At 36.9% G+C, this 26,999-nt stretch overlaps 1 protein-coding gene across 6 annotated transcripts; it reads left to right on the forward strand.

Moving 5' to 3' along the window:
* Positions 1-11,997: 11,997 nt before the first annotated feature.
* Positions 11,998-26,485, forward strand: ZNF207 (zinc finger protein 207). 6 transcript variants are annotated; one of them, XM_051992393.1, is made up of 13 exons: positions 11,998-12,188; positions 13,833-13,959; positions 17,263-17,401; positions 18,483-18,653; positions 18,810-18,885; positions 19,384-19,431; positions 20,453-20,523; positions 21,786-21,943; positions 23,338-23,430; positions 24,486-24,728; positions 25,414-25,576; positions 25,724-25,907; positions 26,128-26,485. In XM_051992393.1, exons 1-12 carry the CDS (start codon positions 12,148-12,150, stop codon positions 25,882-25,884), a joined length of 1,491 nt encoding a protein of 496 aa, XP_051848353.1. In that variant the 5' UTR covers positions 11,998-12,147; the 3' UTR covers positions 25,885-25,907; positions 26,128-26,485. The 6 variants fall into 6 exon arrangements, with proteins under 6 accessions (XP_051848353.1, XP_051848355.1, XP_051848354.1 ...); XM_051992394.1 differs by having other exon boundaries at positions 12,001-12,188; positions 18,486-18,653; positions 25,724-26,485; XM_051992395.1 differs by lacking the exon at positions 19,384-19,431 and having other exon boundaries at positions 11,999-12,188; positions 25,724-26,485.
* The last annotated feature ends 514 nt before the right edge of the window (positions 26,486-26,999 follow it).

Genomic DNA, 26,999 nt, shown 5'->3' on the forward strand with positions numbered 1-26,999 from the left:
ATTTTGCTTTCACCTCTGTCCTGCTTTGTCTAAATCCAGATCTCCTGGAAAACTCTGCCCTGACTTGGGCTTTCTTAGTTCTTTAATACCACTACTGTGAAACTACTGGTCTAAGTAACAGCTTTTCATTTGAAAAAAAAATTAGTTTTAAAATGTTTCTTGATGACTTTTGTTTTAACATCACCATCATTTCCTTTATTAAATCCTTCCTAGTAACAAAGAAAAATAAGCATAAAAACCTAACATTGAAACTATGACTGATAATGTCACAATATTTTCTCCTTGTAGGTCCCAATTTCTGTTATAAAGAAAAAAGAGGTATATTTCATTATCTCTTGTTGAGAACTCCTATCATTTTCTCTACTACTAAGTCTTCCTTCCTGTGATCTATTTACATTGTAGTCGTTGTGTTTATTACACATTATTTTTTATTATTTTGTCTGCATCAGTTCATACATTTTATATATATATACATACATATATTCCTTTATTAACTAATATATGATCAGCTTTTGTAAAGGTATCACATATAGCTGTTATTGTTCTGTCCTTCAGTTATGTCTAACTTCATGACCCCAATGGGATTTTCTTGGTAAAGATACTGTAGTGGTTTGCCATTTTCTTTCCTAGGGAATAAAGACAGAGATTAAGTGATTTACCCACGGTCACACAGTTAGTGTCTGTATTTAGAGTTGAACTCAGGTCTTCTTGACTTCAGGCCCAATGCTCTATTCAGTGAGCCATCTAATTGCTTCCTTTATAAACTGATAGATATGTAAATTCCATTCTATTCTCATTCATTAACTGCTAAAAAGTTATTATCTCTAATAATTCTAAAGTTCTAATGAGACATTTGCTTTTTGGTCTGAAAGAGATACATTAAGTTCCTCTCTTATAGTTTTACTATCTATTTCTCCCTCTAATTCAATTACATTTTCCTTTAAATGTGTATATGCTATGCTATTAGGTAAATATAAAGTGTTAATATTGATTCATTGTCTTTGGTACTTTTAAGCGTAATGAAATTTCCCTGTATCTCTTTTTATTTTGTCTATACTTATACAATTCTTCCCAAGTTTCTCCAAATTTCCCATTTCTTTCTGCACAATAGCATTTAATTGCATTTATGTATCGTAGTTTGCTTTCAACTAGTCCTTATGAATTTAAAAATCTCCTATTTGATTTCAGTTCTCCTCAGTTGCTCAGAATGCTTTTATGAATGGGCAGAGGTAAAAGGAGATCTAAGAGGTACCAGATGATCTGCTCTGCACTACTTTCTTTCATAACAAAACAAGTCCAACCCCAAACAAAACCATGAAAAAGGCAAGGCTTGTCCAGGGTACCCTCCCTACCAGCTCTTTCCTCATTCCTGGCTCTTCTTTCCTTGTCTCTTAGGTTCCTGTAGATGGTGGCTTTTGCTTGAACTGACTGTTGGGCTCAAAAACAAGGGATTATTAGCCCATCAAAGGGCCTTGAGCCCCAGGATAGTTGTGTAACCTGTGGCACTTTTAAGAACTCTAATTCTTATGTTAGGAAGAGTATCTTAGATCGGATAATGCTTTTAATGAGCCCAAGCTTCTCTACCATTCTGTATGATTGTCAACTATGGAAAACCAAAGTGATTGGTCACCCAGGGAAAGCTCCTTGGAGGAGATGGCCTCTGGGCTGGGCCTTGGAGGCATATAAACCTTCAGAAAGGCAGGGTGAGGAGAAAGCGCACTCCAGGCATGGAGAGCAACTTGTACTAACACTAGGAAGCAGGGGATTGCATGTTAAGCTCAGAGAACAGTTGGTAGTCTGCTCTGACTGGAGCATGAGATGCATGAAGGGGCGAGCTAGAAAACTGGAGTCATGTTTCTTAAGAAGGATTGTCTATAGTAAGGAAGTTTGAGAGGGTTTTGAAGAGCTCTGTGATAAGGTCAGATTTGTGCTTTAGAAAGGTTATTTTGGCAGCTGTGTGAAGAAGATGGGCTTGAGATCAGTTAGACAATCAGGAACATTGTCTAACAAGTTCCTGATAAATGTATACTAATATTATCTACAAATATTTATCTGCAAAGTAATCAGGGAGGTTATTGTTATCCCAATCTGACAAATAGACAGGCAAGTATGTGCTGAGATATCTTGTCTAAATTCTCAGAGGCAGTAGTGGTGGCGTGAAAAAAGAACAAGACTTGGAGAGAATTAGTTTTATAAAAAAAGTAGGGTGACAAGGCATTAGGGTCTTCCCTTCTCCAGTTCTCAAGCAAGAGAATGGACATCTATTTGCTAAGGATGTAGAGAGAGTTTTCCATTAGGTAGAGGGTGGACTAGCTGATCTTCAGATTGGTTTCAACTCTGATCCTTAGATTCTATTGTAGAGATGAGTAAGATACAATATATTTACCAATGGAATCTTGGTGAGTAGGAAAAGAGAGGGGGGTACCTTAAGGGCAGTTGCTCCCTCAATGCTCTTCTTATCACAGGAAAATACAAGGGTCCCCAAATACAGAAGGCTTGTGATAACAGGAAGGGAACCATAAAAGAACCTGTCACATTTTTTTTTAACTTTTTTTTTTCAATTAACAAGCATTTTTCTTCTCTCCCAATGGAAAAAGAAAAGGAGGCCAAAAAAACCAAAAAACAAAAAACAAAACTTCCACAAAGCAATTTTACAGAAAAAAAAAATCTAAAGAACAACTTCCTATTCCCTGGTTCCCAATTCTCTTGACCAGTCCTTGTCCTAAAACCTTTATGGTAGTAACAGTGGAATCAATCCCTTGGCAGCTCACTAGAGGAATTCATTTTTAATTCTGTGCTCAACTGCTTTAAAGGTAGGGCAGAGGAAGGGCCTTGTACTTTTTTTAGTCTCTCGGCCCAGGGTAGACCTCAGTACTATACAAAAGGAAACAAACCAAGTATGAAATGACTGAGAAACAATGTACAAGAGAGACTGAGAAACAATGTCCCCAGCTCAGCAGGATCTTTAAAGGGGCTCCTTTATGACCAGTGCATGGCAAGGAGCATCAGCTTTGGAACCAAACAAAGTCTCTTAAAGAGACAGTTGGTATCCAGAAAAAAAGGCAAACCATCAAAGGTAGAGGAGATGCTCAATTATGGTGGCCACTCAGAGTCTCTCAACTAGGAACTTCTCCCATTGAAGGACACAACCCTAGGCCAGCCCTGGTGATCTCAGAGAACAGGCAGCAAGAGCTGAAGGAGGGTCACAAATCATACTAGGCCTGAAGGAAAGAGAAGACTGTAGATAAGATGTATATTTTCAGCAAGGACACCATATAGAAATCAGCAGAGGAATAAAGTCAGAGAAAAAGATTGAGGAGGAAATGAAAGAGGAAAGTGGGAAGCCCTCCAAATAAAGAAATACTTTGCAACAAAGGAAATGAGTCCAAATCTCCTGAGAAAGGTGAAAATATTTCAATGCATTCTGCCAAGTCACCTAAAATGACAATGAAACATCAGTGTGATTCAGCAGAGCAATAAAAGAAGGAAATGAAAATATCAAGCAATCTTAAGGGGAAATTGATAAATTTAACTAGAGATTAAAGAATGTAGAAGAAAAAACAGACATACTTTTCTCAACAGTGGCGTATCTGAAAAATAAGCAAACAGATAAACAGAATTGGAATGTACAAGTGCAGAAACATAAGAAAAATAATGGAACACCATATTACATGGATATATGAAAACTAATAGCAAGAATACTGTATTTAAAAATGGGATACAAAAATATAAGCTAAAGATTATGGGTATTCCAAAAATATATAACAACAACAAAAAAAAAAAAAAACCTAAAGAATATGCTTCAGGAAATAATAGAGAAAATTTGCCCAGAAATACAGGAAGCAGACAATAAAGAAATCCAGAGAATGCCCAGAACACCTGAAGAAAGCTACCTCAAGAAGCATTACAGCAAATTTCAGAATTGCAACATGAAAGAACTTGTGGACTATAATAGAAAACAAATTTTAGTTTTAATTTTAAGTATGTGACAATGTATGCTTGTGAATCTTTAACGTTTTAGAGATTTCTTTTGTGATAGAGAAAAAAAAATAAATAGCTGTCATATACTATATATCTACTACTACCTTGTACATTGAATAACTTTTCCAGAAGGGATTCCCCTTTAGGGATATCCCAGATATGAGTCAAACCTATTGGGAGTTTTGTTTGTTTTTGTTTTGTTTTGTTTTGTTTTTGCTGAGGCAGTTGGAGTTAAGTGACTTGCCCATGGTCACACAGCTAGAAAGTGTTAAGTCTCTGAGGCCAGATTTAAACTCAGGGCTGGTACTCTATCTACTGCACCACCTAGCTGCCTCAGGGAGATTTTTTTTGGAGTAATTCCATGGGAGGGAGTAATGATCCAGAGAATGTTGGGAAAAGCCTGAATGCTTTCTTATCACATCAAGCTCTCCCAGTACTGAACCTGGTTCTTAGGAATTCAGAGCTCTGCCAATGACATCTCAAGATTTTCCAGCAAGCCAGCTGTGCATGACTCATTCTCCTTGGAGTGGTCATCTTATCTATTATAGTAAGTATAGTTTTGGTATCTCCACTAGGTATCAAAAGATACCAAATGGGTTGGTTTATACCTTCTACTGCCTGAGTCTAGAATTAATCTAGGAGATAAAATGAGAAATCATTCAAAAATATTAAACCAAAGAATCGTTCTTCCTTTGGGCTCTTACTGCCCCCCTCCCCCCAAAAAAACATACTTTCCAGTTGAGTTCCCTACAGATGATTTTAGGTGCAAGGTACAATATAGGTAAGGACTACTGAGAAGATTAAATTGCATTTGTATCATTTTAAAAATCCTATTTGCAACTATTTGATTTTGTTCTGAAACTGCCTCATTCATGGTTCTCTGGATCTATCTGAACTTAGTTGGAACTTCAAATGGTCTGTAGTAGGTTAAATTTAGAAATCCTATTCTGTTTTTAATCCCTGTGCTATGTTTACCTCAAGAAATTTAGCTATCCTTGCAGGGTATCTTTACTTCTTCAAGCTATTCTTCAAGCATATCTGTTTTACTGACCAAAGAGCGCTGGTTCAAGGTTAGAGATTTATTTCTCTCATAAAACATTCTAATTCTAAAGGAAACTTCGTGTCCCTTGTGTGCTATCCATGAGAAGTAGACTCGGTGACATTTTCCCATCTTTAACCTCATCCTTGTCTATTAAAAAGACAGCTGGTCTAATTCCTACCTGTCATTAAATCCACTTGCCTGGTTCCCTATGAATAACGTTGGTATTCAGCTGGGACTCACAATCCACAAAGGGAGGAGTGTTCATGTTTACCTAGTTCCTTTAATGTCACCAATCATGATCCCTTACCATTAATATGATATGATTTCTGTTCATTTTATGCTTATAAAAATGAATGGTCCTTATTTATGGGTCTTTGGTCATCAAGGCAAGCCATTGATCCATTTTATTCTCAGGTTGCTAGCTGTGATCATAACATGATCTTTTTCAGAAAAAAAGTGCCTCGATTTACATTTTTGTTAAATTTCACTCAGCTTGCTATGAAAATTATAGCACACAAGTCCTCAGATGGGTTCACTGTTGTGTTCTTTTTCTTCTTTAAAATAATAATAATGGCTCTCCCTTGCCTCAGAGAGAGGGCTTCTGGCATAATTCAGCTGAAAATCTGACCGAGAGCCTCTATCTGTTATATATGAGAGAGAGGAATTGTGGGATGAAAGAGAGAGAGAGAGAGAGAGAGAGAGAGAGAGAGAGAGATTATGGGTTTTCTCCCATAGTGCTCTCTGGCCCTAAGAGCTTCAAGGGAGGTGTGAATTCACAAAGTTACATAGTTAACTCCAATGAATAAAGGTGTGAACACAAGCATTGTATCAATTAGTTCTACTTAGTACCTTGTTTCAGGTTCTGGCCCAAAACATCTTCTTGTAAGATCAGATCAACAATCTATCAACTCTAATGAGTTAGCAGTTTGTAAAGATTCCAACAGTTCACCTTCAAAAGCCTTCCATTGGTATAATGGTAAGGTGCAGCGGGGTTGAATCCAAAAAATACATTGGAATTTCAGGCTGGTAGTGTAAGGTATCCCTAAAGAATTTGTAGGCTTAGACCATCTCCAAATCAGGAGGCAAAGATTTTATATTATTTCCCCTTTGATGAGCTTCATTCCAAAAGGGAGTTAGTGATTAATAACTAATAAAAAAGACTAATTTCCTTATTAGAATTTGCCATTAACAAGAGGGAAGATGCTATTAAGGCAGGCTAAGTTCCTAATGAATTAGATATTGTAACAATTAGAAAACAGGTTAGTTCCTAAAAGGAATTAACCATTATGATGCTCAGTAAGTAGATTAACCCTAAAAAAAAAAAAAAAAAACTTAATGAAGAAGCCTATTTACATTTTGTGGAATAAATTTTGCGATTACCATAGGTTATGTTCTAAGAACCTGAGAGTCCAGAAATCTCACGAGATCTTTACACCTACTTTGATTCAGTCATTTGCCCCATTAGGATTGTTAGACTTTTGAAAGTTCATTTGTATATGAATTGGTCAGGAAATTCAGGGTAAGTGGGAAAAGTGGACATTGTGGATAATATGGGACCAAAACAATGCCCCTTCTTGTGCTGCAGAATGCTGCTATCGTCCCCCTTTTTGTGCTCTCTAATGGCATAGAGTTCCAGGGAGATCCCTGAGCTTTGTCTACACTGAATATGGTGTCTCTGCTGCTTGGCCAGAGGCTCTTCCATATCAAGTTTGAGACCCTGGTCTAGGGTGCCATGAAATGTCTAAACACAAGGGCTTGCCATTTCCTCAGCAGGATTCCAGCTCCAGGTGCCCAACTCAAACCTTCTCTCTTTGATTACTTCACTTCTAGACCAGGACTCTATAGATGGACAATTTAGAAGACAATATAATAAATGTATTTCCCCCTATTTCTACACATCTGTGAAGGTATGGGAAAAGGGCACTAAAATATACCCACTTTCCCAGATTGCTTAGTGACCAATTCATTTGCAAATGAACCATTCAGAAGTCTAATAATCCTAGCAGTACAAATGTGCCAAATCAAACTTGAGGTTCAGAAGGGACCCCAAATGTTGGCGTCTCAGACTGGTGTTGCGAGGTTTCTCAAAAGAATTTGCAGACTTGAACTCATCTTCAAGTCAAGGGGCAAAGTTTATTGTAATTGTAATGCCAATTGAAGCGGGCTGAGTTCCAAAAGAATTTAGCAAAGAACCAAGAGCAAGAAGATAGATTTTTAGGACAGTTAGACCAGAGGTACAGATAGGTCTGTAGGGTGGTTTATTCACTATTGTCTCAGGAACTTAGTTATCACTGACCAATAGATTATGTATCTGTCAGTAATGTTTATAGGACTATTCCAAAGCCAGAGGACTTTAGAATCATTGACAGACAGATTGTTGGAACAATAGCACTCTTAAGGTCAGAGGGCCTCCCTATTATATCTTCCCTAAAATCTAAGGGAAGAAATATTATCATATTCTTAGGCCGGGAGATTTTGACAATCATTGAGAGACAGATTGTTAGAACAATAGCATTCTAAGGTTGGGGGGACTTCAGAATCAGTAATTTTAAAGCCAGAAAGCTTTAGAATCATTGACAGTGTGAGGACAGAAGTACTCTAAGGTCAGGGGACCTTAAAATTATTGCTATAGTTCTCCCTAAAAGCTGTACTTTATCAGTTTTCTCCTCTCAAGCAGTTTGAGCTCCAAGTCCATGTGGGACAAAGGGACAGAGATCTCATCTTCTGGAGCAGCTCCGTGCTGATAAGGAGGGGTAGAGCTGTCCCTACCTAGTGGGTCCAGACTGAGGAGGGGAGGGCCGTGACGTGAAGGTGGCAGCTGCAGCGTTCAGGGGATGCTGAGTGTCAGAAGCAGTTAGCTGATGTTATTCAGGGGGAACAAGTAGTTGGAAGTTCATGGCTAGGAGCCTGGAGGAAACAAATCTCACAAGCAGGTTAAAAATGCAGAGGACAAACATGAGTTAAAAAAAAAAAATAACTAAAAGTGGAGTTAGTATGAGGGCCACTAGAGAGAGTAACCAGAAATCCCACCCAGAGGAAGACTGGGCGGGGTAGACGAGGCTATCATGGATGTCTCATGCAGATAGCTTTTCCAGGGTAAATACCAAACGTTTCCCCAAAACCTTGCTTTTGTCTCCTCGAAGGAGTAGGGGTAATGGGTAGAATAGTGGCAACATACACAGTAAAAGGAATGCTCAGGTGGCCTAGCGTGCAAGCACCATGTTTAAAAGGTGTTAAGCATTGGGTAGAGAGGATGACAGATAATTAATCTTACATACGGTTGATCTCCTTTAGCACATGTGTAAAATGCCAGTCCTTCCTTGAGTATGTAGCCCTCCTCCAGATGGGCTTCAGGATGGCCCTTTTCAGAAACATCCACAACTGAAAGAGAGAATGATGGGCTTACTAATGCAGAGGCTGAAGGCTTCCTCACCTCACACTGCCGTACCAGGAGCTGTTGTGATCTAGTTCAGATGGATCTGAATTGATCCCTGTTCGGGCGCCAAAATGTGGTGATCTTTTTCTTCTCAAAAAGCAGCCAGGTGATAAAAGTTCAGATCTTTTATTGTCTCCAATATAGCCCGGTTAACTTAGAGGCCTATCTCTCTGCTTGGTTCCAAGAGCTCTTGCCGCTTTGTCCTTTGCTTCTACCTCTGCTTTCTTCAGCCTCCAGAGCCAGTACCAAGTTGAATCTGTCTTGCCTTGAAGAGAAGGCTTCTGGCGTAATTCTGCTGAAATCCTGACTTGTAGCTTCTTCACTCTGAAGAACTTCTTCGACTGGCCCATTGAAGCTCTATTTATGCTCAAGAGAGGGATTGTGGGTTTTCTCCCATAGTGCTCTCTGGCCCAAAGAGCTTCAAGGGAGGTGTGAACTCATTGAACTCCAATGAGTAAAGGTGTGAACACAAGCCTTGTATTAATTAGTTCTGCTTAGTACCTTGTTTCAGGTTCTGCCCAAAACATCTTCTTGTAAGATTAGATCAACTCTAATTAGTTAGCAGTTAGTAAGGATTCCAACAAGGAGCCCCCAGCTTCTTCCCAGGCAGTTGCTGGACAGAATCTCCTGAAGGCTGGGGTGACAGGTACCAGGTACCAGGATCTCCCTTTGATGGAAGTTTTACACATCCGGGCTCAGGGAAGGCTGACCAGGGAGCCTGACCCCACTTCATCCCCATTCCCCCAAGCTGGGTTGGGGAGGTGTTTGGGCAAGCTTGTGTGGGGTTCCCATGGCTGTTGCTGCTTCCCCTGTTTCTACAGATGAGGCAGAATTTAGCATTCTCTGCTTAATCTGATCTGAGATGAGAGGAGTTAGCAAACAAAGGGCCTTGGGCTATATTGATCTTGTTAGCAGTCTCCACAATTGAGATGCACTCAGGATTCCCTGGGGGAATGGAGTAGAGAGGATCCCTTAATACCTTCTGGGATGCTTTCCCAAAGGAGCAGAGCTGGACCAGATAGGAGTCAAAGAAGCATTAGCAAAAAGTTGCTATTTACATAGTTTGTTTTTTTCTTTTTCTTTTCTTTCAAAATGGGTAAATTTCTGGAATTATCCCCAATACTTCAGGATTTTTTCTTGCAATCTTAAAATGACTAATCGCCAAATTTATTAATCATTGCTCTCAAAACTTTGAGAATCTGCTAACATGGCAATTTAATTTTAATTAGCTAACTTTATTTCTCTTGCTCCCAATTTGGCCAGAGCTGAGGTCCACAGGAAAAAAGTTAGGCTTTTTTCCTTTTTAAAGTGGGAGACAAGTATGTTAAGAAATCTTCCCAATATTCTAACTACGCATAGGTTTTTTCCCTTGCTGGTTGCATTTTAAATCTTTCCAGATAACAAAGTCTAGCTCACAGAAAAACACAACACAGACAATCTTCACAGGGATGCAGACAAAAATGACATAAAAGGACTGTCCCATCTTTGCCATAAGCCATCCTATAGCACTTCATCTCCTCTGCTGTCCCAGAAAAGGTCTATCTGTCTATCTATCTGTCAGAGATCTATCAGTGGGTGTTAGAGCCACAAATTTGAAAAGTTAATCTTTCCCCAGCAACCCCAGAGGGCAGGAGCTAATCCTCCTTTTAGAGGGGTAGGAAGGGATGGCTGGTTGTGTTCTGATCCTGTGGGGAGCCCCATCATCATCCTTCACTGCTGGGCTTTCTTTAATAGTCATAAATTGATATCAGTCTGCCAGAGAGGATGTTTCTAAAAAGGGGGTATTCACAAAGGTGGTACAGCTAGAGCCTCGGGTTACAAAATATTCTCCCATTAATGCAAAGGGTCCAAGAGAAAGGTGCAAGATGATTTAAAGGAGGTAGCAGATAATCCTTTTATCCTCTTCATGGCAGCCCTGGGAAACTCCCCAAAGGTAAGATGTGGGTCACTTTTTGTGGGTCTCCTTCTGGAGTTCTGAAGCCTTCTTTCCTCAGCCCCCTTTGTTTGTCTCAGTTCCTAATGCAGAGCCTGTGGTGAGTCACTGACGTTCTGGAGACCTCCTTCATTAGTTTTAATGGAATTCCTGGAGAAGGGGGAGGGCACGGGAACATCATTTCTTTTCATGCAATGGCTGGGAGCATCTTCCACCTCCCTTCCCTTTGATGAGCTGGTAGTTCATGGCTTAGTTCAATGATTTTTTTTAGCTGCTTGATGAAGAAATCTAGGTTAAAGTACTTTGTGAGTTACAGAGAGGGGAATGGGTACAAAATATTGTTCATACTGTAAAATGGAAGCAACAAATGACGGCTAACATTTATTTAATGTTTAGTATGTGCCAGGCACTATGTTAAGCTCTTTATATTGAAAGGGAAGTAGCTACTATTATTATCCCCATTTTACAGATGAGGGAACTGGCAAATAGAGGCTGAGGGATTTTTTTTAGCCCAGGAACACACAACTGGTGTCTCAGTGGATTTGAACTCAGGCCTTCATGATTTCAGGTTCTTTACCCTATGCTTTCTGCACGTCGTTCTTTTGGTGTTTGAAGGGGGCCGAAGTCATGGAACTCAGTGGAGTAAGGTCTGGCTTTGAGTAACTTAATGTAGTCTTGAAATGGACAAATGGCCCTCCTTTCCGCCTCGGGCCAGCAGAAGACAGTTTGCTCAGCTAGATTGGGGGACTTCTTTTGCACTTCAAAGGGCCGGCTCAACAATGCTCTTAAGGGTATCTGTTCCGGGAGGGTGGTACAGGGTGGTAGTCGAAACCGATATGTTAAAACATCTGCCCAGGTGCGATTCTCCTCTTATCCTGTAAACCCCCCATCCTCCTGTTGCAAAATCCGAATCACAGATTAAAAGGTAACAAGCCCAACAGAAATGCTTATAAGGCTGTCTTTAGTTCTGTGAGGCACGGAATTCGATCAGAAATCCAGCCCGAGCTCGGTACCAAATAAATTCTAAATTTTCCTCATTTTGCAGCTGTCTTGAATTTTATTGCCTGGGCTATTTCAGTATAATTTAGACTGCAGGGAAGAAGGGGGGGGGGGGAGGAGGAAAGGAGAGGAAAAGGGGAGGGGGGGGAGAGAGAGAGACAGAGAGAGAGAGAGAGAGAGACAGAGAGAGAGACAGAGAGACAGAGAGACAGAGAGAGAGAGAGACAGAGACAGAGAGAGTGTGAGTGAGTGTGAGTGTGTGTGTGTGAGTGTGAGTGTGAGTGTGAGTGTGAGTGTGAGTGTGAGTGTGAGTGTGTGTGTGTGTGTGTGTGTGTGTGTGTGTGTGTGTGTGTGTGTGTGTCGCGCATGCGTGCGTAAGGAATTAATGAGAATTGTATGTTTACTAGAAGCTTAGGAGAAAAGAGGAAGTAGAGACTGGCGAGATTGCGCAAGCGCCCAGGACAAAATGGCGTCCCAGATTTGGCTCCCTTTAGCCGCCTCTCTACTGGCCAATGGGGGGAGGAGCCGGATGAGGGGGCGTATCACGTGATTCTGGCTCCGGCTTCACACCGCCTGTGGCCGCGTTGCCTGACGGGAAACGGAGGGGCGAGGGAGCGAGGCGGTCGGCCATTTTGTGTCTTTCCTGTGGGACGCGGCGGCGCTTGTGTTAGACGGTGCGGCAGCTGGTACCCGCTTGTATCTCCTCTCCTGCCTCTCCTCCCTTCTCTTGCTCTTTGTCCGTCGAGCGTAGCAGTTATGGGCCGGAAGAAGAAGAAGCAGCTGAAGCCTTGGTGCTGGTATCCTTTGTCGGTTGACGGGCGAAGCCCCGCGGGGGCGGCCGTTGGGGTCGGCGGCGCGGGGGGAGGGGAGGCCCAGACTGAGGCTGAAGTCGCAGAGCGGGGCCCGGGGGAGGGGAACAGGCCCACACTGAGACCGAGGCTGGGGTTGGGGAGGAGGAGAAGAGCTGAGGCTGCGGTGCTCGCGAGGGGGGGGAGGGGAAGGTCCGGACCTGGTCCGAGACGTTGCTGCGGGAGGGGCCGAGGCCCTGGAGTGCTGCTCGGTGGAGTCCCCGGCAGCCGTCGCCACTGCCCTCTGAAAGCGACGGGATGGAGAGAGAACGCTCTGGCTCCTCTCCAGCCCTTACTCTGGTCGTGGACTGGATCCACCGTCTTTTGTGCCCCGGAGGGTGGAAGGGGGAGATGAGGGCAGATGTTCCCCAACGGCCCGCCTGGTACGGGGCCGAGCTGCGGCCTGCTCCACCCCGCGCAGCCTGGGAGGCCTCTCCCCTCCCCCGCGGCTGCGACTCTGGTGCCTGGGCTCGGTGTAAAGGTCACACGTAGTAAATTTTCTGGTCCCGCACTCGGAAAGCTAATAGCTAATTTATTGATCTGAAATCGGTTAAAAGGAAAATGCAGGGAACGGCGGAGCGGGGTTCGTGGTGGGGTTCAGTTCTGCTCGTTCCTGTGTGACGGCGAGCCGAGCCTCAGTTTCCTCATCTGTAAAATGCATTTGATGATTTCCTAGCTCCCTTTAAGCTTGGATCCGTAATCCTTGGGAAACACTGTGGGGGAGGGAAAGGTTGAGATATTTTTTATGATAGTGCATTTTTACTGTAATCCTTGTGGAAATGTTGGGGTATTTTTGGCTTAGTGATTATCTGTGGCCAAGCTTTGGGAATAGAAAGAATAGAATAACTATTTCTCTTAAGAGGAGCTTGCTGGATAATAGAGGTGATTTTAGTTTAAAATTCATTAGGATTGTAATAAGGCAGTTGTTAATTTCTATTAACAAGTAAATGCTGAGTGAGTTTTTAAGTCAAGAATTTATTAATTCTACTGTGTCCTAGAGATTAAAAAAAAACAAAATAATCTGCCCCCAAGGACTTATTATTAACGCCTTACTCTTGTTTTAAGTTTGGGTGATATTTATTTTTTCTGTCTACCTTGCCAATATTTTCTGGCAAAAGAAAATTTCAATATGTAAAAACAAATGAACTTAATAGTTTCTGTCTATTCAAGTAAGCATTAAATTCCAATATTATCTTTTGAGAGATGCAATTGAGAGACATGAAGCAAAAAGAACTTCAATCATTAAACCTATAAAAATAAGGAAAGAAAAGAATTTGTAAAATGGTATCAATTCACAGGTCAGATTTTTGGCATCTTGGGCAAGTTACTTTGAGGCTCAATTTTCAGGAGGGGGTTGGAAGAGATCTGATTGAGAAGATAATCTTATAGTTCTAGATCTATAATCGTATTGGGTAGTTGAGGTAGTGGTGGTAAAAAAAACAACTATGGAATTGATAAGGGAATTATGTATAAAGATAGTAAAACTGTTGAAAAACTTATGAATGCCAAATGTTGTAAAATGTTTATATAAGACCATAGACACTTTTCCTTTGTTGAATAAAATTCCTCATTGTTCCTTAACTGTATAATCAGGTACTGTAACAGGGATTTTGATGATGAGAAGATCCTTATACAGCATCAAAAAGCAAAGCACTTTAAATGTCATATATGTCATAAGAAATTATACACGGGGCCTGGTTTAGCTATTCATTGTATGCAGGTAAGGTGGCTTTTTTCATATTTAATTTTTTTAATCTGTAAAAGAATTTTCTACGTTTATATTTTCCTCTGCTGAGAAAGACTTTCATGAATTTGTGTTAAAAATTTAATAGTTGTAAATGCAAATGCAAAAAAGTGGTCATGTTTGTCACTTATCTTTTCTTAGTTACAATTAAATTTTTCATTAAGTAGTTCAGATAGTGTTTGCATAGATCTTAAAGTATCTCTTGAAGTTAGGCTGTTACAGCCTTTAAAAAAAAGTTAGATGAGTGCTAAATATACCTCTTATTTGGAGAATAGGAATCTTAATAGTGATCTGAATTTTGCAAACTTCTATATCCAGTTTTATTTACATTAGTATTCCAGTGCTTAATACGGTCTTATTCATTACCATTTAAATAAGCCATTATATGGTATGGGTTTTTTTTTTTTTTTTTTTAAGGAGAATGTTTGCAACATTTTAAGGTACTCTTATGGAATGAAAGAATTCATTTAGAGTCTCTTCTGGGATTCTCTAGTATTTCTATTTTTGAGTAAGGAAAACTTTGTAACTTATTTTGAAGAGATTCTTAGACTGTATCTTGTTAATTAGTACTTTAAGCCCTGGTTCAACAGAATTTCTTAATGGTTTTGATCAAATTGGCTCCAGTGATAATCTACTTGAATGAGCATCGATTTTAGTGGACTGAGAGGAAAAGCAAGTTTAGAAATAGTGTAGGCTTATTGAAGGGGCATTTAGGTAGTAGAGTGGATGGAATGCCAAGCCTGGAGTAAGGAAAACCTGAGTTCAAATTCTGACTCAGACACTTAGTAATTGTGTGATCTCTCTATTTACCTCAGTTCTTCATCTGTAAAATGGAGCCAGAGAAGGAAATGACAAAGCATTCTAGTATCTTTACCAAGAAAAACCCAAATGGTGTGACCAGGAATCAGACTTGGTTTAATAAATCTTGATGGAAAGATTATTAATAGTTTTTTAAAGTAGTATTTTTATTTTTCCAATTACATGTAAATATAGTTTTCAGCATTTATTTTTGTAAGGTTTTGAGTTAAAATTTTTTCCTTCTTCCTACCCTCAAGACAACAATGTGATACACATTATATATGTACAATCATTTTTAACATTTCCATATTAGTCATGTTAAGAAAGAAAAATCAGAACAAAAAGGAAAAAGTACAAAAAAGAAAAAAAAATGAAATTTGAAAATGGTATCCTTCGATCTTCATTCAGTCTCCATAGTTCTTTGGTTGCAATGGTATTTTCCATCTCAAGTCTATTGGAATTGTTTTTGGATCACTGAATTACTGACAAGAGCTAAGTCTATCATAGTTGATCATAATACAGTCTTGCTATTACAGTATACAATGTTTTCCTGTTTCTATTCACTTTATATGTCTTTCTGATCTCTGAAATCAGCCTGTTCATTTTTTATAGAACAGTGGTATCAGATTATGTTCATATGCCATTAGTTTACAGCATGTATTTTTTTTTTTATTAACCCAGTGAGATGTCAGATAGCAAAGTAGGGGTTAGAATTATTGACTCTTGACTTTGAGCCAAAGACCTTTTTTTTGTCTTTATTTTTATTTATTGGTGTTTTTTTCCTTTAAAGAAGAATGGTTTAGATAGGTTTATAAAAGTTAAAAGGACATAAAAAGCCTTTTTATTGTAAAATAATTTTTATAATGATGTGACTATTCCTTATAGCTCTGACTCAATGGAAGCACCATTATTTTTTTGCTGAAGCAATTGGGTTAAGTGACTTACCCAGGGTCACACAGCTAGGAAGTTTTAAGTGTCTTGAGATTTGATGTGAACTCAGGTCCTCCTGATTTAAGGGCTGGTGCTCTATCCACTGTACCACCTAGCTGCCCACCAAACATTATTCTTTTAGTGTTAATGAAACGGAAAAAGACCCTTTTAATTTAAAATTCTTAAGCAAAAAAAAATTGTTCTAATGCATTTGGAGTTTAGTGAATTCCAAATGTTTGAACCATGACTTTTTTTCCTCAATAGCATTTTATTTTTCCAAAAACTTGTAAAGATAGTTTTCAGCATTCATTTTTATAAAACTTGGTGTTCCATATTTTTCTCCCTCTTTCTTGTCTCTTCTCCTCAAGATAGCAAGAAATCTGATATATATTAAGTATGTGCTATCCTTTTAAACATATTTTCATATTTGTCATATTGTGTGAGAAAAATCAGACCAAAACAAACAAACAAAAAAAAAACATTTAAAAGTGAAAATACTATACCATGGTCCATTTTATCTTAATATTTCACACACTTTTCCATCCAAAGATTGGCTGTTTTATTGTTTTTCAATGAAAAGAGATATTGTATTGTAGCTTTAAGAAATCTATGGTTGCTTAAGCTTACATAAGCCAATAGAATTTAGGGAATAAACATGGATAATACATCCAACAAAAATAATTTTAATTGATGCAAGTGGGAAAAGCTGCAATTAAATACTCTGAATTTTATGAGTATCATGCATTATTAAATCTTTCAGAAAAGAGATTTATGAATCCTAAACAGCTTTCTGTTCTGATAGAAGTCAGTGGTAGAAAGGGGGAGGGGAGAATATTTTACCTTTGGAAAAACTATTTTAGTTCAGTAACAAATGAAAGTGGCTATTGCTTAAGTATATTAGGACATTTGTAGCCATATTAAAATAGATAATTCAGTTTATTTTAAAAGTTGGTAGATCTTTTATCTAGCAAAATACATAGTAAATGTAAAACCGGCACATAGAAAGGTCCTGGGAGTAAGATTTTAGTTGTGACAATTTTGAGTCACAAGGTATTTAAAATTTATTTCCCTTGTTTCTAAGATGAGAAAATTGGACTCGTCTTTTACAGCTCTTTTAAAAAAAAAAAATCACAACTGATGTCTTTCTAATTCCTAGAGACATTGTTTTGTTAGCAAGCAATAGTTGGCAAGTCTAATTTTTTTCTAATGTCAAGAAAGCAAATGTTGAGATAATCTGTTTACTTTGGCATGTTAAATGAATTGGTAATATTTTAAACTGATGGATATTCAGAGTCTCTTTTCAGAAACAGAACAAACAACTTCCTTCCCAAAAAACCTATGCAAGCCTGTTTATTATGTTTTTGAATTTATTTGAGGTACAGGTAAAAATCTCAGTATAATTAAAGCCTTTTCCCTACCCCCTAATTTTTACATATTACATGTCTTCTTAATGCTATCAAACTTGGACTCAAGTCATTATTTGAAGGACCTCTTTTGAGGCAAATTTAGTCTTCATCTTATTATTGAAATGGCAATAAATTGTTGTGATAGGTGCATAAAGAAACAATAGATGCTGTACCAAATGCCATACCTGGGAGAACAGACATTGAATTGGAAATATATGGTATGGAAGGCATTCCAGAAAAGGATATGGATGAACGGAGAAGACTTCTGGAACAAAAAACTCAAGGTGATTTTAAAGTTTATGCTTTTCTTTCTCAAATATAGAAGTATTTGTTCCTTTGCTTAGAAAATAGCTGGGATGTATAAAAGTAGATACTATTATCTAGTGATGTCATTTATTATTTAGTGATGGTTGCAAAGGAACAAAGTCCTTTACATTGGGAGATTTTGAAAAGGGGATTGGTTAAGGAGAAGTTTATGATTATCGAGTTTTGTTGTTTTGGACATTGCAAGTTGAGATACATATAATATATTTAAAGAGATAGCTTCTTTCCCAGTTTAGATTGCCTTTGGAAAATTGCAACACTTTTAAAATGATATTTTAATATATTATTCCCTACCTCCAATCTGCTTCTTAAAACATGGATACATTTAACATCAATATTATGATGATGATGATGATGATGATGATGTGTGATTCTTAGGGAATAATACAGTCTTAAAGAATCAGTTAAAGTTATCCATTTGGGAAACATAGTGGTATTTAGGCTATAATATATTGCTAATTATTAAATGCACAAATTGCAGCATATAAAAGATGAGAAATATATGACTAATAAAGAGGAAGTGGATAGGTCACAGTGAAATTGCTCAGTGATAGCATGTATTCTACATTACATATTCACTCTTTGTTCTAGAGGGAAGAACATGTGAACAACACAAAAGGAAAGATGTCCCTGTGTCTGTATCAGTGGAGTCAGTGTAGTGCATGTCATCTTAAGTCACACCATCAGTGAAGTCACAGTTCAAAGTAATTTTGTGTGTGTTTTGCTGTACTTTAAAATGAGGTATGGTACAGGCAAACTATTAGATCCTACTAATCAGAAAAGTCTTTTAGGACAGGTTGTATAGTGGTCATTGAGGACCAGTCTGTTTTCAGAGACTTTCATTTATTTTGGCTTCAGTTCGTGAAAGACTTTGTGATTGTGAATTAGAAATTGTTATTTGAGGTCCTAAAATGGAAATGTTTTGATGTTTAAAGATTTGAAACAGAATGAAAAAAAATTTTCAATTATAATAAAAAACATAGTAATAATGCTGTTCTAAGCCTTTTTCCTTGCATTGTTGTAAAAATGAAATTTCATTAGCAGAGAGTCAAAAAAAGAAGCAACAGGATGATTCTGATGAATATGATGATGATGAATCTACAGCTTCAACTTCATTTCAACCCCAACCTGTTCAGCCCCAACAAGGTTATATCCCTCCAATGGCACAGCCAGGATTGCCACCTGTGCCAGGAGCACCAGGAATGCCTCCAGGTGATGGCTCAAGTTTTAAATGTAGTAGTAAACCAAATAGTTGTTTCTTATGACCATGTTTTCAGTTTGAAGCAATTCTTTGGCTTGATTCTATTTGTATTTATGCATTTTCTTCTAACAGTCGAACTGTAACTAATTTCTTTTGAAAATTTATAGGTATACCTCCATTAATGCCAGGTGTTCCACCTCTAATGCCCGGAATGCCTCCAGTTATGCCAGGGATGCCACCTGGGTAAGGAATATCTTATAACTGCTTTAGTTGGTATGTTTCTAAATCTGCTGGTCCTTTTCAACCTGTTTTCATCCTGAATTAAGAACTATTGTTTTTTTGTTCATTTCTTCAGTATATAGGCTTTATTATTGTAAACATGTGAAGCTAAGAACTAAGGACTTATCACTTATATTCTGCAAATGATTTTAGAAATTACTTGCCTCTACAGGAAATGAATTTTTAGTTTCGGTTTGCTTTCATTAGGCATCTTTTAGCTGTCATTACTGTAATTAAGTTTATTATACTTTCACAGTTTCTGAGATTTATAAGTATCCATGACACAGTTGGACCAAAAGCAAACTTTGTAATTTATTTACTTATTGAAACATCAAAAATTTAAATAACTATGAGGTACCTGGGATTTTACTTAATCTTGTTGGATGTGACAGGTAGACGATACACTCCCACTGTATTTTGAAAATCACAGTTAGATTTTGATTTTGTCATACATTTTCACAGATTGCATCATCAGAGAAAATACACCCAGTCATTTTGCGGTGAAAACATGTAAGCATCTCATTCATAATGTAATTCAGGAGGTACATTCATGATGTCATTTTTTGTGTATAATGATATTTATTCAGTTGAATTCAGCAGTTTGTAACTTTCTCATCATTGAAAATCCCCAAACTCATTGACAGCTATTATCTTAATAGCAGGCAAAATCAATGGTTTATTTAGACTCATAAATTAAATATAGTAAAATTTTAAACTATATTTGTCTCAAATGACCTGCTTAATGGGGTTTCATGCTCAAATTTGGTCTAGACTAAGAAATTCCCATCAACTAGCCAAATCCCACATTTAAATGTATGTGTTTAGGTATAAAACTTGGAAGTCCACAAAAAACTTGAATTTTAGGAATTTAGAAATTGAAGAGTTTATCTTTCTTTTTTTTTTAAACTGATTTGGGAAAAAGTGCTACTAAAATGATGGGATTTTCCTTATTTTCTTTCCTTTTTTTTTTTTAGATTATGGATAGGGAGGGATCTTGTTTGGATGACTTAAAATAAAATGGCTAATTACTCCTTAAGATGAAAAAGAATACTTTGTCTCAAGTCTAATAAATATACGTAGTCTTAAAAAACACTGAGGCAGAAAGAATTCTTTTATGCATTTCGTTTTTATGGCTATTTTCTCTAGGAGGCAAAGATAATTTTTATTATGCTGAGTAGATGCTACCACATCTCTTATGGTAGCACATCATATTTTAAACAAAAGTTTAGTAATGGAGCATTATATATTAAAATTGGTAGGATTTCTGTTAAGGGAAAATGCAGGCAAGAAGATTGACTCTTCCTTTTTCTGGTAAAATTTACTGGTTTTGTTTTGAGAACTTTTAGTCTGAAGCTTGATAGATGTGGTGTTTTGTTTTTATTGTCCTGTGTGCTTTGAAATTGATTGAGTTTAATTCATGAAGAATTTTGAAGTCTTTAAATCCATGATTATTTCAAGTATTAAGATACTTCTATAATTTACTCTCGTGTTTTAAGTTTTATGTTTGTTCTAAAATTTGTTTTTCCAATAGAATGATGCCAATGGGTGGAATGATGCCACCTGGACCAGGAATACCACCTCTCATGCCTGGTATGCCACCAGGTAGGAAATGTGAATGCTTCCTTATTTAATGTGGGATGTGTAGGCTTTTTATATTTCAGTTTGGATAATCATATTTTTCTAGATTTGAACAGTGAGATGTTCTTAGGTTATATGCTATTTTCCCTCTGAGGTTTGATACTGAGAGTTAAAACTAGCACCTTATCTGTCAGCCTCAGCTGCTCTCCTGTAACTCACAATTAGGAAATGAGCAAAAGGCTTTTGAACAGCTGAACTTGTTGCCAAGCGCTCTGCTGGATCATTTAGGGCACTTTGATGCTCATAGGTTATCCCTATTTCTTCATTTTCTATTTAAGATAGAACTCTGACTAGGTTGGTTAGAAAATTGGGCAGCAGTCAGCGAATCACTGCAAAAAAAAACCAAAAAAAAGCAGCATCTTCAGTGAGAGAATAAGAAAACTAAAAAAATTAAAAGTACAAGAACTAAAAGCACAGGGTTTCCAATAAATGAACATTAATTACATCTTAGTGTATGTAGACCCTTGGGATAAGCACTATCTATCATATCATTAATCAAACTTATCTTCATAATGATGATTCCGAATCATTATGAAATGAACAAAATATTCTATTGTTTTATGCTGTTGTAGTTTTATTTATGTTTATTCTAAAATTTGCTTTCTAATAGAATGATACCGATGGGTGGAATGATGCCATTTGGACCAGGAATACCATCTCTGATGCGGTTAAATATATGTTAAGGCAGGGAAGTGTAAATACATTTTAGAAAGATTTCCATTAAATATGGCTTAAGTAGAGTTTTGGCACTTGAGTTACTTTTTAGTGACTGGGATAAAGGAAGCTTATATTTTAAATGATTTGATCATTGTTTACTTTGGAAATGTTCATACAAAAATACCTAATTTTAAGCAAATTTGTCTTCTGCTTGAGAAATAGTTTCTTTATACCTAACAAACACTAAGTATCAAATCTAGAATTTTAGTAAATTAAGTAAGCTCTAAGAATAAGACTATTCCCTTTGGTGCACTATTCTGCATATTTCCTATGTAGCATGCCTACTGTCATACTTTTTTAGGCATATAGGAATATGGATCATGGATTAAGGTTTTTCATAAAAGCCAAATGCCACAGTTATGAATTAGTTGAATTTATTTTGTCAACTTCTAGAAAATTTTCATCTCAGAAATGTTTTTTTTTAACATATATTAGTCTCAGTGTTATATAAAAATTTTTTTACTAATGAAATGTTTTAACAGACTGACTAAACTTGTGCTCATTTGTAGGTATGCCTCCACCTGTTCCTCGTCCTGGGATGCCTCCTATGACTCAAGCACAGGCTGTAACAGCACCTGGAATTCTTAATAGACCACCTGCACCAGCTGCAGCAGTTCCTACTCCCCAGCCTCCAGTTACTAAGCCTCTTTTTCCTAGTGCAGGACAGGTAAGGTGTTAATTGACTAGATTCTGAATATCTGCATTTAATTGTAAATAATTGGTATTTTTCATACATACTGGTTTTAGGTTATAGGTCAGTTTGTGTGTGGGGGGGCATGTATATGAAGATGATTTGATTGCTCTATTTAAAATAGATTGAAAGTTTTCAGACATTTTATGTTGCTTTTTTTGTGTATGTCAAGATCTTGGACATAGTTTCACCCTTTCTTGACTCTAACTGAAACTGAAAGCTAATTTCTTTGTGGAAATGAATGAGACAAAAAGAGCCAGATTTCTATTAGGTGAGCTGAAAGTGAACCCTACTAGGGTTAGGGATGAATATTTCCCAGGTGAACATGGAAACATTTTGAAGGGCTATTGGGATCATGAATTCTCTATCTTCAAACTCTTCATAGAAAGTGTGCCTTGCTGGTTACATGTTGACTTAGAAAACTACAAATTTAACATTTACTTTTTTGTTAAGCATTTCTGAATTACATTTTAATCTAGTATGGGCTGTATTGAGGAATTTTGGGAGAGTTGGCTTTTTCTCTTCTTATTTTCTCTTGTGACAGTTGCCTGAGAAAGTTCTCTTTTTTCCCCCAAGTTAACTGTTTGTGTCTGTTATCTTTCGAGCTATTTACCATTTATTTTTTATGCTATGATGAGAACAACAAGTATATCATAGGTATCTAATTGATTTATAGTGAATGTTCAGACTTGATGAAAATAACATTAAAACTTCATTTCTTCCCTCTTTGCCTTTTTCAGTCTTGATTCAGAATCAAGGAATGAATGGAATCATTTATAGAAAAGCATGAAACATTTAGAAGAAAATTCTTTTTAATTAATAGTATTTTGTGTGTGCTTTTAAAATTGATATTACATCTTACATGAAAGTAATTATAACTGACTTCTAATACTTCAGTATTTTTTTTAACGTGTAGAAAAGTTATTTGCATTATTTGATATGGAATTACAGCTTGAAATTTAACCAATCTTTGGTATTTGATTTAGTCATTTACTTCAGATTTCAAGGTATATATCTGAGATAGTCATACTACATGTGTTAAACCATATACAAAGAAAACTTAAAAAGGAAAAAAAATGGTAGCTAGGTTTATTGGCTTGGACAGGTTTGGTTTTTTTTTCCTTTTTTCTTTTTTTCTTTTCTTTTTTTTTTTTTTTTTTAAAGGCTTGTGACCATTGCCATTGGATTGTGTTTGTTGTAAATGAACATGTCCTGCCTGCCCTTTGAAATAACTATCAAATTGGATTATATTTTGCAGGGAATTCCTCATTTACAAAAATTCAATCTTTAGGTTAAAAAGTCTACCACGTGGCTTATTTTCACCCATTTGTTTGGAGACTTTTCACTATTTCCTTTCTTTTGTGCTACAGATGGGGACACCTGTTACAAGCTCAAGTACAGCTTCATCCAATTCAGAAAATCTGTCTGCATCTTCTAAAGCTCTGTTTCCTAGCACAGCACAAGTACGCAGGAAGTTGCAGTTTAAAAAACAAAAAGGCTTTACAACTTAACCCTTTGGACCCTTTTAAACCTTCACATTCAGATATATATATAAAAATATATATGTATATATAGTTTTTAAAAAACACAAAATTATCTATGACTACACTCATGAATGCTAATTTAAAAACGAAACAAAAAATATCACCCCAAATTTCTATGGCTCTAAAGGGTTAAAAAGCATGTAAGCATTAAATGCTTCTTAGTGGCCAATGGTTAGCTTGATGCATGATTAAGCTCTTTTGATTTATGCTGTTTAATCTGATGCATCACATTTAATGTGCAGGAATTCAATATTCTGAATTCTCTACTAAACTTGAAAATATTTGGCTTTGTTTTCTCAGTTTGGGTTTTTTTTTCCCTCCAATTCCAGACAAACGACTCAATTACTGATCTCTTTAAAAATCCACATAAATTATTTTTAACTTAGTCTTTCTATTGGATTGATAATGATTTGTGGCCTTTTAAAAAAACAAATTTTAACATTGTTATAGGGTACTTTTAAAAGACAGATTAGTCATTACTGATACTGTGTTTAATAACAGTGGGATTTATACAAACATGACTTAGCAGTTTCTAACATCTTTGAGCTGCGATGTAGATTAATAATTGCTAAAACAACTAATTTAGAATGGTGAAAAGAGCAAATCACAGTATTCCAGTACATGACACTATACTTAGTGATCATCAGGAATAACTGGATAGCTTTGTGTAAATGCTGCTTAAATTTTGGGGTGAGACAGTGGAAGAAATCGAAGTTACAATGCTGTCTTGTTAGTTTGAATTGATTTATATTTTGGTGTTTGCTTTTGTTAAAAGTATCTTTTGATAGAAATCTTCCAGAAGTATATTGGGTTTTGCGGGACTTTATGTTGTGTTTTTGAGTTGCTTTGATATAATTTAAGGCTGGAGTGCTTTATTGTGGGCTAGCTTATTTTATATGTGCTTTATTTTAAAGTTACTACCTAAGTGAAATTTAGGCATTCCAGTTTTGCTGATTAAAGATTGTAATTCACAGGCTCAGGCGGCTGTTCAAGGACCTGTTGGTACAGATTTCAAGCCTTTAAATAGTACCCCTGCAACAACCACAGAACCCCCCAAGCCTACATTCCCTGCTTATACTCAGTCTACTGCTTCAACCACTAGTACAACAAATAGCACTGCAGCCAAACCAGCTGCTTCTATAACAAGTAAGCCAGCTACACTTACGACAACCAGTGCAACCAGTAAGTTGATCCATCCCGATGAGGATATATCACTGGTAAGTGATTTTCAGTTTTCAATAAGAAGTATGGCTACAAAAGCAAAAAAAAAAAAAAAAAAAGTTTTAGCATTTCACCTTATTTTAGTGAGTGATCATATATAGGCATGTACCCCATGTGTTAAGATTTTGATGGTGAAAAACTATCACCCTTGGTTCATAAAGGAAACATTTAAAGCGTTTTAGCCTCAATATTTCCTATTTGGGATATTTGAGTTTGAAATTAAATGCATATCTAGGTACATCTTATTTACTTTCCCTTTATTACTATTTTAGTTATATAAATCTTGGAAAAGGTATCAGCCAGTATCAGCAGGTCCCCAAAACACATATTAAAAAACATTTCTTACTGTTTTTCATATTTTAACATTTTAAAACACCATGTTTCAAGTGTGATTGATTACCTCGAAGATAATTCAAGAAGAAGTTAATACTGTGTCTACTAGCATGCTTTAGTTGTAATGTGTTGAAGATTCTTAGTATCTATTTTGGATGACCGCTGACAATTTACCTAGAAAATTGGAAAATTATGCTGATACTTTTAAGTCTCAATGCAGAATCATTTGTGGGTATTTTTTTTTTTTTTTTTAGTATTATTTTAATGGTTGTATCCAAAGTTTCTTAATGTTGACTTAAGTTCTTTGAATTGAGGTTTTAAAAATATTTTACTTATTTCTATTCCTAGGAAGAGAGAAGGGCGCAGTTACCTAAATATCAGCGTAATCTTCCAAGACCAGGGCAAGCCCCTATGGGTAATCCACCTGTTGGACCAATTGGAGGTATGATGCCACCACAGCCAGGAATTCCTCCACAACAGCAAGGAATGAGACCCCCATTGCCTCCTCATGGTATTCTTTTTTCATCCTTTTAAAAAATTTTTACTTAATAGAATCTATAAACTTAACTTTTTTCTAAATTTTAAAGTAATTGACTTTGCAGAATGTGTTTTTTAATGGCCTACTTACCTATGTTATATCTTTGGATGTGTTTTATAGGTCAGTATGGTGGTCATCATCAAGGCATGCCAGGTTATCTTCCTGGGGCTATGCCTCCATATGGGCAGGGACCTCCAATGGTACCCCCTTATCAAGGTGGGCCTCCTCGACCTCCAATGGGAATGAGACCTCCTGTAATGTCGCAAGGTGGCCGTTACTGATGTTACTTCGCCCAATCTAATAGGTTTGGAGATTAAACCTTTTCTCATCTTGTGCTGTTTATATAGCCAAGCTTTCGTCAATTAAGGCTTCATTGTGACTTTAACAAACATTATCTTCCCACATACCAGGAACTATTGGACATTTTGTTTTACACGGGAAAAATTTATTTGGAATAATAAAGCAGGAACTTTTCCTGATGTTGCAATTTATACTGTATGGCTTCTTTTTCATGTTTCATCTAGGTTTTTAGAAGTGAAGTATAGTAAATATGGTTCGTTAAATTGTGAAGGCGCTGGAATTACATGAACATACCACCTTAAAGGCAAGTTCTGTAACCTTATGTTGCTATTTGTAAAGTTATGCCTTCGCAGCATTTCATATGCTGTTGGACTTTATGTCCCCAACATAGCTTGGTGAGGGCTGTAACTGTTTCCAAGTACCTGTACATTGGAAGTCTGAACGTGTAACAATATTTAATGTACTTAGAATTCCTCATGTTGCAGGGTTTAAAAAAAACAAAAGAAAACAAAAACTGACCCACTAAAGGTCATGTGACTTTTCTGTACTGTTAAACTTAATTGTAATAAAATGAAAGAAAAATTGATGCCTTTTTATTCGTGACCAGCTGTGGACCACTGCCTGAAAGGTTTGTACAGATGCATGCCACAGTAGATGTCCACTTATAATAAAGAAGCGTAGTTACTAGTGAAATTTTGATATACTCTTCCAATTTTGTGTTTGAATTGTAGATCATTCCTTAGCTGCATGGTGGAAAATTGCTTATTTCTGAGCAATAGACATAAAGTTTGTACTTAATGATTAAGTCATTTACTGTTTCGTTAAACATAATGCAGAGTTTAAATACACTATTACATAATGAGTATAAACACTTTTTAGTGCTTTCTTCCCTTGGTTTCAATACATTGCAGGTGACTTTAGAAATTTAATAGATGAATTTAACACACCTTCCCTACTGCTGCTGATTATATAGACTCTAGTGCCAGACACATACGTAATTTAGGATTATTTAATTGAATGCTCTAGTCATGGACCTCAAAAGCTTTACAGGTGCAACCTTCTAGAAGTTTAGCCACATGCTATAAATGTGTTTTCT

The sequence above is a fragment of the Antechinus flavipes genome, chromosome 4, assembly GCF_016432865.1.
Source record: "Antechinus flavipes isolate AdamAnt ecotype Samford, QLD, Australia chromosome 4, AdamAnt_v2, whole genome shotgun sequence".
Classification (NCBI taxonomy): domain Eukaryota; kingdom Metazoa; phylum Chordata; class Mammalia; order Dasyuromorphia; family Dasyuridae; genus Antechinus; species Antechinus flavipes.

Bases quoted from the DNA above. Each gene is read 5' to 3' on its own strand.
- ZNF207 (XM_051992393.1), top strand. From the start codon at position 12,148: ATGGGCCGGAAGAAGAAGAAGCAGCTGAAGCCTTGGTGCTG. The intron at 18,886-19,383 runs GTAAGGAATATC...ACATTTTCACAG, and splicing joins ATGCCAGGGATGCCACCTGG to ATTGCATCATCAGAGAAAAT. The intron at 20,524-21,785 runs GTAGGAAATGTG...GCTCATTTGTAG, and splicing joins CATGCCTGGTATGCCACCAG to GTATGCCTCCACCTGTTCCT.